This window comes from Cervus elaphus, chromosome 32, assembly GCF_910594005.1.
Source record: "Cervus elaphus chromosome 32, mCerEla1.1, whole genome shotgun sequence".
NCBI classification, from domain to species: Eukaryota; Metazoa; Chordata; class Mammalia; order Artiodactyla; family Cervidae; genus Cervus; species Cervus elaphus.
In genome coordinates, this window is record NC_057846.1 from 41,209,576 (window position 1) to 41,224,499 (window position 14,924).

The 14,924-nt window shown below is 38.2% G+C and overlaps 1 protein-coding gene across 1 annotated transcript in view; it reads left to right on the forward strand.

The window, feature by feature from the left end:
• Positions 1-14,924, forward strand: part of ADAM32 (ADAM metallopeptidase domain 32) — a 160,519-nt gene that overhangs the window by 104,903 nt on the left and 40,692 nt on the right. Inside the window, exons 15-17 of the mRNA XM_043893833.1 lie at positions 5,119-5,224; positions 6,491-6,671; positions 10,356-10,439. Coding sequence (XP_043749768.1) covers positions 5,119-5,224; positions 6,491-6,671; positions 10,356-10,439 — 371 coding nt within the window. The remainder of the gene's footprint in view (positions 1-5,118; positions 5,225-6,490; positions 6,672-10,355; positions 10,440-14,924) is intronic.

The following is a 14,924-nucleotide window of genomic DNA, read 5'->3' on the forward strand; positions in this document are numbered from 1 at the left end:
TTTGTACCTTTAGAAGGAATATTTTACTAATATTTGGATTAGTAAAGATAGAGTTGGATGAAGAATATTCCTAACCTGGTAGTCTCAGATTCACAACTGAACTGATTAAACACCATCAATACTCAGAATAATGTTACCTGCCCTCACAGTATATGCACAATCACCTTTGATGGGATAATGTTTAAAAATTGTAGAAAAAGTAATTAGCCCCCAAATAATAAAAATAAATGAAAAAAAAAAGAGGAACACTAGAAAATAAAAACTTTAAAAAGAAATTGTAGAAAGAGATAGAATTAGGAGAAGGCAAAAAATTCCAATAAATAGTGGGGGAAAATATAAAATCATGGAAATGGCTGGTAAATAAGAGAAACCTTCTCAAACTTAAAAGAAAATGGAGAAGGATTAGATTGGAATTGAGTGACTAAATAATATCATCTTAATTTTAGTAATAATCCACTAAGGTAGATATTATTACCTACTTTTATATTTTATAGATGGTCAGTTAGACTTAGTATGGTTCATTCTGGAGAAAGTAATTTTGCTAGGTGGAACTCTTAAGATATTCCCCATCATTACTGTGGTATTTTCTTGGAGAATCTTCCCTCTGAGTTGGGTGAGAACCAGTGACTATATGGTGGACTATCGTCCCTATGATTAGTTTATATAGAAAATATGATGGGATTTTAAAGACCTAATTAAGGTCCATAATTAGTCAACTTTGAATCAATCCAAAGGAGATCATTCTAAGTAGAGCCTCACCTAATAATATGAGCCCTTAAAAGGTGGGAAATGTCACAAGATTCTTTGGCTGGCTTGAGAGAAATCAGGTCAGTTCAGTCGCTCAGTCGTGTCCGACTCTCTGTGACCTCATGGACTGCAGCATGCCAGGCTTCCCTGTCCATCACCAAGTCCCAGAGCTTACTCAGACTCATGTCCATCAAGTCAGTGATGCCATTCAACCGTCTCATCCTCTGTTGTCCCCTTCTCCCCCCGCCTTCAATCTTTCTCAGCATCAGTGTCTTTTCCAAAGAGTCAGTTCTTCGCATCAGGTGGCCAAAGTATTGGAATTTCAGCTTCAGTATCAGTCCTTCCAATGAATATTCAGGACTGATTTCCTTTAGGATGGACTGGGTTGGATCTCCTTGCAGTCCAAGGGACTCAAGAGTCTTCTCCAGCACCACAGTTCAAAAGCATCAATTCTTTGGCACTCAGCTTTCTTTATAGTCCAACTCTCACATCCATACATGACTACTAGAAAAACCATAGTTTTGACTAGATGGACCTTGGTTGGCAAAGTAATGTCTCTGCTTTTTAATATGCTGTCTAGGTTGGTCATAACTTTTCTTCCAAGGAGCAAGCATCTTTTAATTTCATGGCTGCAGTCACCATCTGCAGTGATTTTGGAGCCCAAGAAAGTAAAGTCTCTCACTGTTTCCATTGTTTCCCCACCTATTTGCCATGAAATGATGGGACCAGATGTCATGACCTTAGTTTTCTGAATGTTAAGTTTTAAGCCCACTTTTCCCCCTACTCTTTCACTTTCATCAAGAGGCTCTTTAGTTCTTCTTCGCTTTTTGCTTTAAGGGTGATATCATCTGTATTTCTGAGGTTATTGATTTTTCTCCTGGCAATCTTGATTCCAGCTTGTGCTTCATCCAGCCCAGCATTTCTCATGATGTACTCTGTATATAAGTTAAGTAAGCAGGGTGACAGTATACAGCCTTGATGTACTCCTTTCCCGATTTGGAACCAGTCTGTTGTTCCATATCTAGTTCTAACTGTTGCTTCTTGACCTGCATACAGATTTCTCAAGAGGCAGGTCAGGTGGTCTGGTATTCCCATCTCTTGAAGAATTTTCCAGTTTGTTGTTATCCACACAGTCAAAGGCTTTGGCAAAGGAATAGAGAAAAACAATAGAATGGGAAAGACTAGAGATCTCTCCAGGAAGATTAGAGATACATAGGGAATATTTCATGCAGAAGACCTAACAGAAGCAGAAGATATTAAGAAGAGGTGGCAAAAATGCACAGAAGAACTATACCAAAAAGATCTTCATGACCCAGATAACCATGATGGTGTGATCACTCACCTAGAGCCAAACATCCTGGAATGCAAAGTCAAGTGGACCTGAGGAAGCTTCACTATGAACAAAGCTAGTGGAGGTGATGGAATTCCAGTTGAGCTATTTCAAATCGTAAAAGATGATGCTTGGGAAGTGCTGCACTCAGTATGCCAGAAAATTTGGAAAATTCAGCAGTGGCCACAAGCCTGGAAAAGGTCAGTTTTTATTCCAATCCCTGCTGGGGTCCAGCCCCAGCAGGATCCAGGGGAACCCTCAGGATGAACGGCGTCGGCAAATGAGAGAGAGAGAGAAAGAAAGAAAGAGAGAAAGAAAGAGACCAGACCGGAGTGTGCAGCAGAGTCTGGCAGCGTTTTATTTTTCATCATAGACTTTATACCCTAAGTTGGTACATTTCTAAGGGGGAGATAAGCACACAGACTTAGTTTAACATTACATCAGCTTGTCCTTCAGGAAACCAGGTGTGCTCTGTATATTTTTTGTTTATGAGAGTCTTTTCCCATAGATTTTTTGTACATTATCTTCTGGCCTTGAGCTTAGCAGAAAACAGAAAAATGGCAGTCTCATGGTACAGCAGGTTGCAACATAGTAGAAATACAATCCTGTTAACACAAAAGTCAGTCTTTTTGCAGAAGTTCTCAGCTAAAGTTATCTAAGAAGTTTAACACACAAAGACTGCGGCTCTGGTGAGGCAGCCCCTGTTTAGCACTCCTGGTTAAAATTAACAATTATCTTATTGTTTTTACACTAGGGCTAAACTCTTATTTTTCTAGATGTCCAACTATTATATTAGCAATAGTTTCCACTATACAACCTCAGGACATTAACATCAATCAAATGTTGATCCAATAACCACTTTTAAAACAATATTTTTTGTGTTCTCTAATAGGGCTTCCTCACCCCCACAAAGGGCTCTGTGCCTATTAGGGCCTTTTTTTATGGTTAATCTGTATGTATAATATCTTTTGGCTTTCAGGCCTGTTGACAATTTATGGCTTGCACCTGGTATAACTTTAAGCAACTTCAGTAGCCGACCCTGTCTTTTTTGTGGTTAATCTATTTTCTTTCTATTAGGCGTCATCTCTATGGGAACTAGATAGGATTACATTTTTACAGAACAGAAATGCAAAGGATTGCAAAAACAGCAGATATGGCACAAAACAGGCTCTTAGTCTAAAAGTTAATTACCTGCAAGAAGTCACCAGCTAGTCTCTATCTAAACTATTTTCTATTAGGCACATTTGTGGCCATTATATTTGTGGAGCTTTTCTCACCCCGCCGAGGGACCTATGCTTAATAGTTTCTTTTGTTAGCGTACTGTGCTTAGGATGTTTAGAACAATCATGAGCATTTTTTGCAATGAGAGCACACATTTATCAAACAAGCCAGAATGCCAGCAAAAGGGTTTGATTGAAACATTTCCTTCATCCCTGACCTCTTCATAGGGTACCAACGTTCAGGAGATTTATTAGTTAGGGTTTTAAGTTGATCTTTATTCAGTGAAAAAGGAGCAGGAGAGCTCTCGGCAGGCAACACAAAAATCTGCAGCAGGGCAAGCAAGAACAACAGCAGAAAAGGGGGAGGATACAGGGTAGGGTAGAGGCCGAGGCCAACCTGGAGGGTCCCTTATATCCTGAACGGCCTTGCGTATCAGGTTTTTTTCCTCATGACCTCGTCATGGATGGGATCCTGGACGGTCTTGCCTGTCAGGGATTTTCTTCATGACCTCATCATGGGTGGGATCTCCCATAATGGCTCCCGGCAAATCCCAAAGAAAGACAATGCCAAAGAATGTTCGAACGAACACAGAATTGCACTCATCTCACACACTAGCAAAGTTATGCTCAAAATTCTCCAAGTCAGGCTTCAACAGTACGTGAACTGTGAACTTCCAGGTGTTCAAGCTGGATTTAGAAAAGGCAGGGGAAGCAGAGATCAGATTTCCAACATCTGTTGGATAATCAAAAAAGCAAGAGAGTTCCAGAAAAACATCTATATCTACTTTATTGGGAGAAATAAACAGCCATTTTTTGTGAGAGGGCCATGTCACTGGACCTGAGCGGGAGTTCCTAGGGCCAAGAGCAACCCCTGACAGATAGTTAGTAACAAAATGAAGCAATGACTACAAAAAAGTGAATTCTTCACCGCCAATGAGGTTGAAGAGGACTCTAGACTCAAATGAGGCTGTAACCCCAAACAGGAATTTTATTTCAGCCTTGAGACCCTGAACTGAGGACCTAATTGTGCTTTGCCAGACTTCTGACTTTCAGAAACTGTGACATGGGTGTTGTTTTAAGGTGTCAAGATTTTGGTAATTTTTTACCCAGTGATAGAAAGCTAGTACAATAACAAAGGAAAAATAGGTACATATGTATGGATTGGCAATTTTGGTCCCTTCACTTCAGACTTTCTGAAGGTATGATGTTTCTTTAATGAGTTTTTTTTTTTTTTAATAGACCTGGCTTTTTATAAATTCCTACTGAGAATTTAGGAGAACAAGAATAGTTTTCTTGTATTCTCTCTCTATTGCCTTCTTTCACAGAGCTCTCTTAAGATTTATACTTTATAACTCTCCTCTGGTGCCTCAGATGGTAAAGAATCCGCCTACAATGCAGGAGACCTAGGTTTGATCCCTGGATCAGAAAGACCCCATGGAGAAGGGAATGGTAACCCACTCCGGTATTCTTGCCTGGAGAATTCTTTGAAAGAGAAGCCCGGTGAGCTACAGTTCATGGAGCTGCAAAGAGTCGGACATGGTTGAGCAACTAACACTTTCACTTTCAACTCTTCTCTACCCTCATAGTATCTTTTGAGCTATAAATGACCAAAATGAATTAAAAGGAGAAATAATCATGAGCATTACTTTTCACTTCATTTCTCTCTTCTTAAAACTTCACTAGGGAACTTTTGAATAGATGACAGTGATAGAGAAAAAAAGCAAAGAAACATATGAGGAAATTGAGGAAGTTTTAATTTAAATATATTTAAGTTTTAATTTAAAGGAAGTTTTAATCCAAATATATTTCTAACTTTGACAGGTTCAAAAAATGCTCCATTTGCCTGCTATGAAGAAATACAGTCTCAAACTGATAGATTTGGGAACTGTGGTAAAGAAGGACCCAGATATACATTTTGCCCATGGAGGTATGCTATGCAAGTAGTGAAAATTCCTATCTTATATACTATAAAATTCTGTTTTTAGTTTTTCACTATGTATGTCATTAATTCCAGTGGTTTCAGGTATCACATATGTGCAGGAGTTAATCTGAAGTCAAAATCTTTAGTCTTGACATCATTCTTGTACTACAGGCTTATTAAATTTCAACCTGATTTTTAAACATTTATATGTAGATGATTATTAGGCTCCAAGATCTGATCCAAGATTGTAATTAATGATAGCCATTGCACCTTTCCTGTCTGAACATACTCATTATTTTAAAAATGAAAATACTACCCCCATTCATTCGAATGCTTCCCCAAGCTGAAGACTGCCCAGTGTCTCTAAAATGAAGTTCAATTTCTCCTGCATCTGAAGAGCCCGTTCTTTGATATTTTGATCATGAATTTCTTTTAACAAATATTTTTAAAGAACCTACTATATGCTGGCCACTAGCTAGTTAGATACAAGTTAGCAAAACATACATGATCCTTGTACTCATGGAATTTACAGGCTGGTAAACATATCATCTGGAGAAGGAAATGGCAACCCACTCCTGGAGAATTGCCTGGAGAATCCCAGGGACAGAGGAGCCTGTGGGCTTCCATCTATGGGGTCACACAGAGTCGGACCTGACTGAAGTGACTTAGCGCAGCAGCAGCAGCAGACTTATCATCTAACTTTATGCTTCTTGTAATATTACTTCCTTCATAAGTAATGCTTATGCTATGACATTTGTTTTGAAATACCTTACTCTGCCTGTTGAAATTCTACTAATTCATAAGCTTGGACTCAGATGGCATCTTCTCTATGACGTTTCCCTGACCACTAAGTTAGAATATATCTACATCTTGAATATCTGTAAGAATCTGCTTATTTCACTTACAGCACATTTAATAAGATTTATGTCATATTTAGTATTAGACTGTAAGGTCTTTGTGGGTAGAGGTCACAACTTAGTTTCTGCCCCTCTATAGAGAGATATAAAATGCTTGAGTGAATTGTTTATTTGGCAATCAGTACACCAATCTGTACAGTGAATCAAAAGATCATTAATATCATTGAAAGATAAGCTTATATCAGTGGCTTTTACATTTTACTTTAACTGTTAGCAGGAAAGTGTTACATTTCCTTAGATATATTGCCATAAATGGAGAACCATTCTTTGTTTTTTTGGTCAAAGAAAGAAAATATGAAGCATTCATAATAAATGCCTAATGTATAATAATCATATATTTTTATTATGTTTGCAGGAGTCTTATATGTGGAAGATTAATCTGTACCTACCCACTTCAAACTCCTTTCCTTCGAGACAGTGCTTCTGTGATTTATGCTTTTGTGCGAAGTACTGTGTGTATAACAATGCACTATGAAACAGTGGGTACAGAAGACCCACTCGTGGTCAATAATGGCACTATTTGTGATAAAGAGAGGGTGAGTAGCTTAAAATCAATAAAAATCTATTCTATTAATTTCCCTTGTGGCTTAGTTGGTAAAGAATCTGCCTGCAATGTGGGAGACCTGGGTTAGATCCCTGGATTGGGAAGATCCCCTGGAGGAGGACCTGGCAACCCACTTCAGTATTCTTACCTGGAGAATCCCATGGACAGAGGAGCCTGGAGGGCTACAGTCCATGGGGTTGCAAAGAGTTGGACATGACTGAGTGACTAAGCACACACATGACCAAATAACCTTAAATATTTGGATAAGGAGAAAATGAATAAGCTTCAGTTGGTCTCTGAGGGAAACGGGAGTGTTCGTTACTTTTTAGAATTTCAGTGTTGTAAGCAAGGAAGCCCCAAGAGTTTTGGGACAGGAGTGTGAAGGAGAGAGGTCTTGGGAATACTTGTAGTTAAATATTCCATAACTTGGGAATTTACTTTTATTCTTGAATAAGTGAGAAGAAATCCCACTTAATTATATATGTCTCTTTGTGACCCAGTAGATAAGACCACAACTTAGATGGTGCCACAAGGAATAAATCTTTACCTCTTGGGTTTTGACACTTTGCAGGTTACCCAACCAGTTTGAGATATCACGGCTGTGTGTAAAATGGGGATAATAATAACATTTACTCTATGGAGTTATTGCAAAGATGAAATGAGATGATACTATAAAGTGTGTAGTACAATGACCAACACATAGTAAGAACTAAATATAGGTTGGCTATTATTCTTGGTTGTTGTTATAGTTGGTTATCTATGAGACCAAACAACCAAATATGGAGAAAGCATGGAATAACTTTACTTCAGAATCTCATTTAGTTCTTAGCCAGAAATTTGCTCATGAGGAACTATCATATAGTATAAAGTGTAGCCTTTAAAGACAGAAGCACAGAGATCTGAATTTTGACTCTTCCTCCTTACCTGACAGATGATTTTGAATAAAATATTAAATATGTAAAATGAATGTATGTATTTTGGTGATTTTTGGTCATGATAGTTTTTGGTGATCTGATACTCTTCTCTTATTGTTTTCTGAATTTCTTAAAACTGTGGTTTTGTGTCTGATATTAATTTGGGGAAAATTCTCAGTCATTATTGTTTCAAATGGGCTCTCCAGGTGGCACTAGTGGTAAGGAACTCACTTGCTAATGCAGGAGATGTAAGAGACTTGGGTTTGATCCGTGGGTTGGGAAGATCCCTGGGTTGGGAAGATCCCCTGCAGGAGGGCATGGCAACCCACTCCAGTATTCCTGCCTGGAGAATCCCCATGGACAGAGGAGCCTGGCGGGCTACAGTCCATGGGGTCGCAAGGAGTAGGATACGACTGAAACAACTTAGCATGCACATTGTTTCAAATATTTCTTCTGTTCCTTTTTCTTTTTCTTCTGGCATTTTCCATTACATATACATTATGCTTTTTTGTAGTTGTCCCTTGAATATTCTTTTTTTTTTGTCTTTGTTCTTTTTGCTTTTTTGTTTTCAAGTATTCTTTTGATATATCCTCTATCTCAGAGATTTCCTTCCTCAGATACGTACAGTATACTAATAAGCCTGTTAAAGGCATCGTTCATTTTTGTTAGTACTTTTTTTCATTCCAGCATTTATTTCTTTTCCCTTGGGATTGCTGTGTATCTGCTTCCATTGCCTGTCTGTTCCTGTGTGCCATCTACTTTGTCTGTTAGAGCCCTTAAGATATTAATCATGAGTGAGTGAGTGTTCGCTAAGTTGTGTCAGACTCTTTGCGACCCCATGGACTATACCCACCAGGCTCCTCTGTCCATGGGATTCTCCAGGCAAGAATACTGGAATGAGTTGCCATTTCCTTCTCATAGTTGTTTTAAACTCCAAGGCTGATAATTTCAGTATTCCTGACAATGTCTGGTTCTGATACTTGCTCCATTTTTCAAATTATGTGTTTTGGCTTTTAATATAACTTTATCTGTTTTCTTGAGAGCTGAGCATGATGTACTAGGCAAAAGAACTGCTATAAATGGACCCTTAGTGATGTGGTGGGGAGGTGTTGTGGCAGGGAAATATTCTTCAGTCCTATGATTAGATCTGTCTTTCAGTGAACCTGTGCCTTTGGATTGTGAACTTCACAAATATTTTTCAGGTTTTTTTTTTCTTTCTTCCCTTAGATGGGACAGTATGGCTAGAGCAGACTGGAGTTGGCTATTTCTCTTTTCACATATGGAAGGTTAAGAGCAGACTGATATTGGGTATTTCCCTTCTCCCAGATCAGTTAGGCTCTGATAGAACACAAGCAGATGAGGCTATAATTATTAATAACTTGTTTCTCCTAAGGGCCGGCTTTGTTATGAACAGACTGCTCTGGCTACTTCAAAATAGTTTCTTTTCCCCTCCTTCTGCAAGATAACAAGAAAAAATATTTCTCTAATATTTACTGTGAGAACCTGGTTAAGCTCCTGGATATACATCACATGAAGCAGTGGGGGTCCCTCATAACTGGGTGCCTCTGGAGTTTTTAAGTCTTGGGGTTGTCCTTATTGAGGCTCTTATAATTCATCAATTACTTTCCTTACCTGGCACTGGTATCTAAGCATTCTCCTTGTTAATCTTTGCTCTGGTAAGCTGTGACTCCCTGTATTTGCTTGTCTGTCTCTCCAATTTGAGAGCAGTGATTTGCCACCAAACCATTTTTATGGATCCTTAAAGTTTTTGCTTTTTCAGTCCGTTCAACTTTTTCATTGTTTTTAAGATGGAGTGGCAGCTTCCAAGCTTCTTATTACATGGGGAAGTAATAACATAAACTGGAATAATTTCTTCCTTCCTTTTTTTTTCATTTATTTTTATTAGTTGGAGGCTAATTACTTTACAATATTGTAGTGGGTTTTGTCATACATTGACATGAGTCAGCCACGGATTTACATGTATTCCCCATCCCGATCCCCCCTCCCACCTCCCTCTCTACCCAATCCCTCTGAGTCTTCCCAGTGCACCAGGCCCGAGCATTTGTCTCATGCATCCAACCTGGGCTGGTGAGCTAACAAACACATGAAAAGATGCTCAACATCACTCATCATCAGAGAAATGCAAATCAAAACCACAGTGAGGTACCATTACACTCCAGTCAGGATGGCTGCTATCCAAAAGTCTACAAGCAATAAATGCTGGAGAGGGTGTGGAGAAAAGGGAACCCTCTTACACTGTTGGTGGGAATGCAAACTAGTACAGCCGCTATGGAGAACAGTGTGGAGATTTCTTAAAAAACTGGAATAATTTCTTAAAAATTTATTTTAAAAAATACTTTATTTTTGAGAAAAGTTTTAAGTTCACATCAAAAGTTGTGGAAAATACAGGGTATTTCCATGTACCATTTACCCCTATATAAATGCAGACTCTAGTATCCACGATGCTACACTATAAGTCCATAATTTACATTAAACTTATCTGAAAAATCCCCAAATATTTTTAGCTTAAACTATACATTTCTAAATAACTTATGCCAAAGGAGAAATCTCAAGAGAAATTGAAAAACTTTGAATTAAATGAAAATGAGAATATAACATAAAAATCTGTGGGATGCAGCAGAAGCGGTACTTAATGGAAATTTACTGCACTGAATAGCTGTTGTCCTATGTTATAAAATTACTGATGGTAATGTTAAGATAACTGGACTCCTCTAACTTGGAAATTGTTTGTTTTTCTTTAGATTTGTGTAAATCGTGAATGTTTAGACGTAAGGCCTTTTATAGACAAATTAAATCATTGTTCAGCAAAGTGCAATGGAAATGGAGTAAGTAAGCACATGATTCATATTTCCCCAAATTATATCTCTCTTAGATACTTTTCAGCATAAGTCATTAATTTATTTGGCATTTATTGGTTTTCTACCATGTGCTAGGACCTGTTGTATCTAGCTATATGGGGCTGAATCAGATTACTAAATTTGTTGCCATTTGTGTTAGGGAACATTTTACAGCATTAAATTGCTGGTGCCTTTAGCAAATTTATGATTATAGTTGGGTACTTTTCAGAGGTGTTAAATATTTCAATAAATGCATTAACCTGTTCATTGCAGGAAGGTAATTATGATAAAATTTGTGTGTCTGTGAATACATAGTGTGAGGGAAAACTATTTGTTTTATCCCTCTTTTTATAATAGACTTTTCTCCCCATTGAGGCCAATTTATTTCCCATACCAAAAAAGTAAGAGTGCAGTGGATAGAAGGTTGGATTGTCAATCTCCAATCTTCAAGTGATAGTGGAACACACCTATTTTAATTTATTTCTTCTTTAAAAATTTTTATTGGAGTATAGTTGATTTACAGTGTTGTGTTAGCTTCAGGTGTACAACAAAATGAATCAGTTATATATATACATAGCCATTCCTTTCCTCTTTATTTTTTTCCTTTATTTTTTTTTTTCAGTGGATTTTGTCATACATTGATATGAATCAGCCATAGATTTACATGTATTCCCTATCCCAATCCCCCCTCCCACCTCCCTCGCCACCCGATTCCTCTGGGTCTTCCCAGTGCACCAGGCCCGAGCACTTGTCTCATGCATCCCACCTGGGCTGGTGACACCATGGAATATTACTCAGCCGTTAAAAAGAATTCATTTGAACCAGTTCTAATGAGATGGATGAAACTGGAGCCCATTATACAGAGTGAAGTAAGCCAGAAAGATAAAGAACATTACAGCATACTAACACATACATATGGAATTTAGAAAGATGGTAACGACAACCCTATATACATAGCCATTCCTTTTTAGATTTTCCCCATATAGGTTATTACCAAATATTGAGTAGTGTTCCCTGTGCATACAGTAAGTCCTTATTAGTTTTCTGTTTTATATATAGTATTGTTTACCTGTTAATCCCAAGATCCTAATTTATCCTTCCCTCACCAACTTTCACCTTTGGTAACTATACGTTTGCTTTTACATCTGTAGCTCTATTTCAGTTTTGTAGATAAGTTCATTTGTAGCCTTTATTTTAGATTCCACATGTAAGCGATATCGTATGACATTTGTCTTTCTCTGTCTGACTTACTTAATTCAGTATGACCATCTCTAGGTCCATTCACGTTGCTTCAAATGGCATTATTTTGTTCTTTTTCCATTGTACACATGTAGCACACCTTCTTTATCCATTCCTCTGCCAATGGACATTTAGGTTCCATGTCTTGGCTATTGTAAACAGTGCTGCTATGAACATGGAGGTGCATGTGTACTTTTGGACCAATGGCTTTTTTGAAGATCTAGAATAGAAAAAAGATCTTAAAATTTGTATGGAACACAGGAAACACAAAAGACCCCAGATGGCCAAAGCAATCTTGAAAAATTGAAATCGCGAAGGAAAAATATAACTGGAAGAGTCACGCTCCTTGACTTCAGACTATACTACAAAGCTACAATAATCCAAACAGTATGGTACTGGCCCAGAAATAAGAATATAGATCAGTGGAATGGGATGGAAAACCCAGCAATAAACCCACAACTTACGATCAATTAATCTATAACAAAGGAGGCAAGAATACATGGAAAAAAGACAATCTCTTCAATAAATGATGCTTACTGGAAAACTGGACAGCTACATGTAAAAGAATAAAATTAGACAAGTCTCTAATATCACACACAAAAATAAACTCAAAATGGATTAAAGACCTAAATACAACACCAGATACTATAAAACTCTTTAGAGAAAAACATAGGCTGAACACTCCATGATATGAAAATAGCAGTGATATCTTTTTGGACCTACTTCCTAGAGTAATGGAAATAAAAACAAAATAAACAAATGGAACTTAATTATACTTAAACGCTTTTGCACAGCAAAGGAAACCATAAACAACTGGAAAAGACAACCTACATAATGCATATTTGCAAATGACCTAACTGATAAAGGATTAACCTCCAAAATATACAAATAGCTCATACAGCTCAATATAAAAAAGAAAAAGACAAAATGAAAAAGTGGGCAGACCTAGTTAGACATTTCTCCAAAGAAGACATACAGATGACCAACAAGCACATGAAAAAAATCCTCAATGTTACTAATTGTCAGAGAAATGCAAATCAAAACTACAATGAGATCACCTCACACTGGTCAGAACTGCTATCATCAAAAAAATTCATAAGCAATAAATACAGCAAAGGATGTGGAGGAAAGGGAAGCCTCCTACACTTTTGCTGGGAATGCAAACTGGTACAGCCACAGGGAGAATAGTCTCAAGGTTCCTTGAAAAACTAAAAACAGAACTACCATATGACCCAGCAATCCCACTCCTAGGCATATATCTGGAGAAAACCGAAATTCAACAATATCCTTCAGTTCAGTGTTCATGACAGCACTATTGGCAGAAGAACATGGAAGCCACCTAAATGTCCATCAGGAGAAGCGTGGATAAAGAAGATGCAGTACATACACACAATGGGATTTTACCCAGCCATAAAAAGAAGCAAAACTGTGTCATTGCAGAGATGTGGAGGGACTTAGAGGCTGTCACTCAGACTGAAGTAAGTCAGAGAAAAATATCTTTTATACGTGGAATCCAGAAAAATGGCATAGATGAACTTATTTGCAAAGCAGAGAGACACAGATAGAGATCAAACATATGGAAACCCAGGGAGGAAGGCGGGGTTGGGGTGAATTGGGAGATTGGGATTGATGTATATACACCATTGATAATATGTATAAAATAGACAACCAATGAGAATGTACTGTATAGCACAGGGAACTCTACTCAGTGCCCTGTGATGACCTAATTGGGAAGGAAATCCAAAACAGAGGGGTATGTATATGAGTATAGCTAATTCACTTTGCTGTACAGTAGAAACTAACACAAGCTTGTAAAGCAACTATCAGTTCAGTTCAGTTCAGTCGCTCAGTCGTGTCCGACTCTTTGCAACCCCATGAATCGCAGCACACCAGGCCTCCCTGTCCATCACCAACTCCCGGAGTTTACTCAAACTCATGTCCATTGAGTTGGTGATGCCATTCAGCCATCTCATCCTCTGTCGTCCCCTTCTCCTCCTGCCCCCAATCCCTCCCAGCATCAGGGTCTTTTCCAATGAGTCAGCTCTTCGCATCAGGTGGCCAAAGTAGTGGAGTTTCAGCTTCAGCATCAGTCCTTCCAATGAACACCCAGGACTGATCTCCTTTAGGATGGACTGGTTGGATCTGCTTGCAGTCCAAGGGACTCCCAAGAGTCTTCTCCAACACCACAGTTCCAAAGCATCAATTTTTCGGTGCTCAGCTTTCTTCACAGTCCAACTCTCACATCCACACATGACCAGTGGAAAAACCATAGCCTTGACTAGATGGACCTTTGTTGGCAATGTAATGTCTCTGCTTTTTAATATGCTGTCTAGGTTGGTCATAACTTTCCTTCCAAGGAGTAAGCGTCTTTTAATTTCATGGCTGCAATCACCATCTGCAGTGAATTTGGAGCCCCAAAAAATAAAGTCTGACACTGCTTCCACTGTTTCCCCATCTTTTTCCCATGATGTGATGGGACCAGATGCCATGATCTTAGTTTTCTGAATGTTAAGCTTTAAGCCAACTTTTTCACTCTCCTCTTTCACTTTCATCAAGAGGCTTTTTAGTTCCTCTTCACTCTCTGCCATAAGGGTGGCGTCATCTGCATATCTGAGGTTATTGATATTTCTGCCAGCAATCTTGATTCCAGCTTGTGCTTCCTCCAGCCCAGCGTTTCTTATGATGTACTCTGCATCTAAGTTACATAAGCAGGGTGACAATATACAGCCTTGATGTACTCCTTTTCCTATTTGGAACCAGTCTGTTGGTCCGTGTCCAGTTCTATACTCTAATAAAAATTAATAAAAAATGAAATAAAATTTCTTATAGATAATATATTTGGTTTTTCTGCTGATAGCTTCTTATCTTCATTTGCCTATATGAGTTCCATCAATTTCCTCTTCCACTTTTGTGTTTTTGTTTTCTCAGATTATGTTGTGAATTTGTTACCAAATTGAAACAGCTCTAGTTATTTTTTTCTATTTCTTTCCCTTTAATCTTTATGCTACAACAAAATTTTATAAAATCTATTCTGATGCAGAGTGGCAGTTGTTTTTTTGTTTGTTTGTTTGTTTAGTTTTGTCTGTCTATGTATCTCCTTGCTTAGTTGCTCAGTAATGTCTGACTGTTTGCAACCGTTTACATTGTGGCTCTTCAGGCTCTTCCATCCATGGGATTTTTCAGGCAAGAATACTGGAGTGGGTTACCATTTCCTCCTCCAGATATATCACCTTA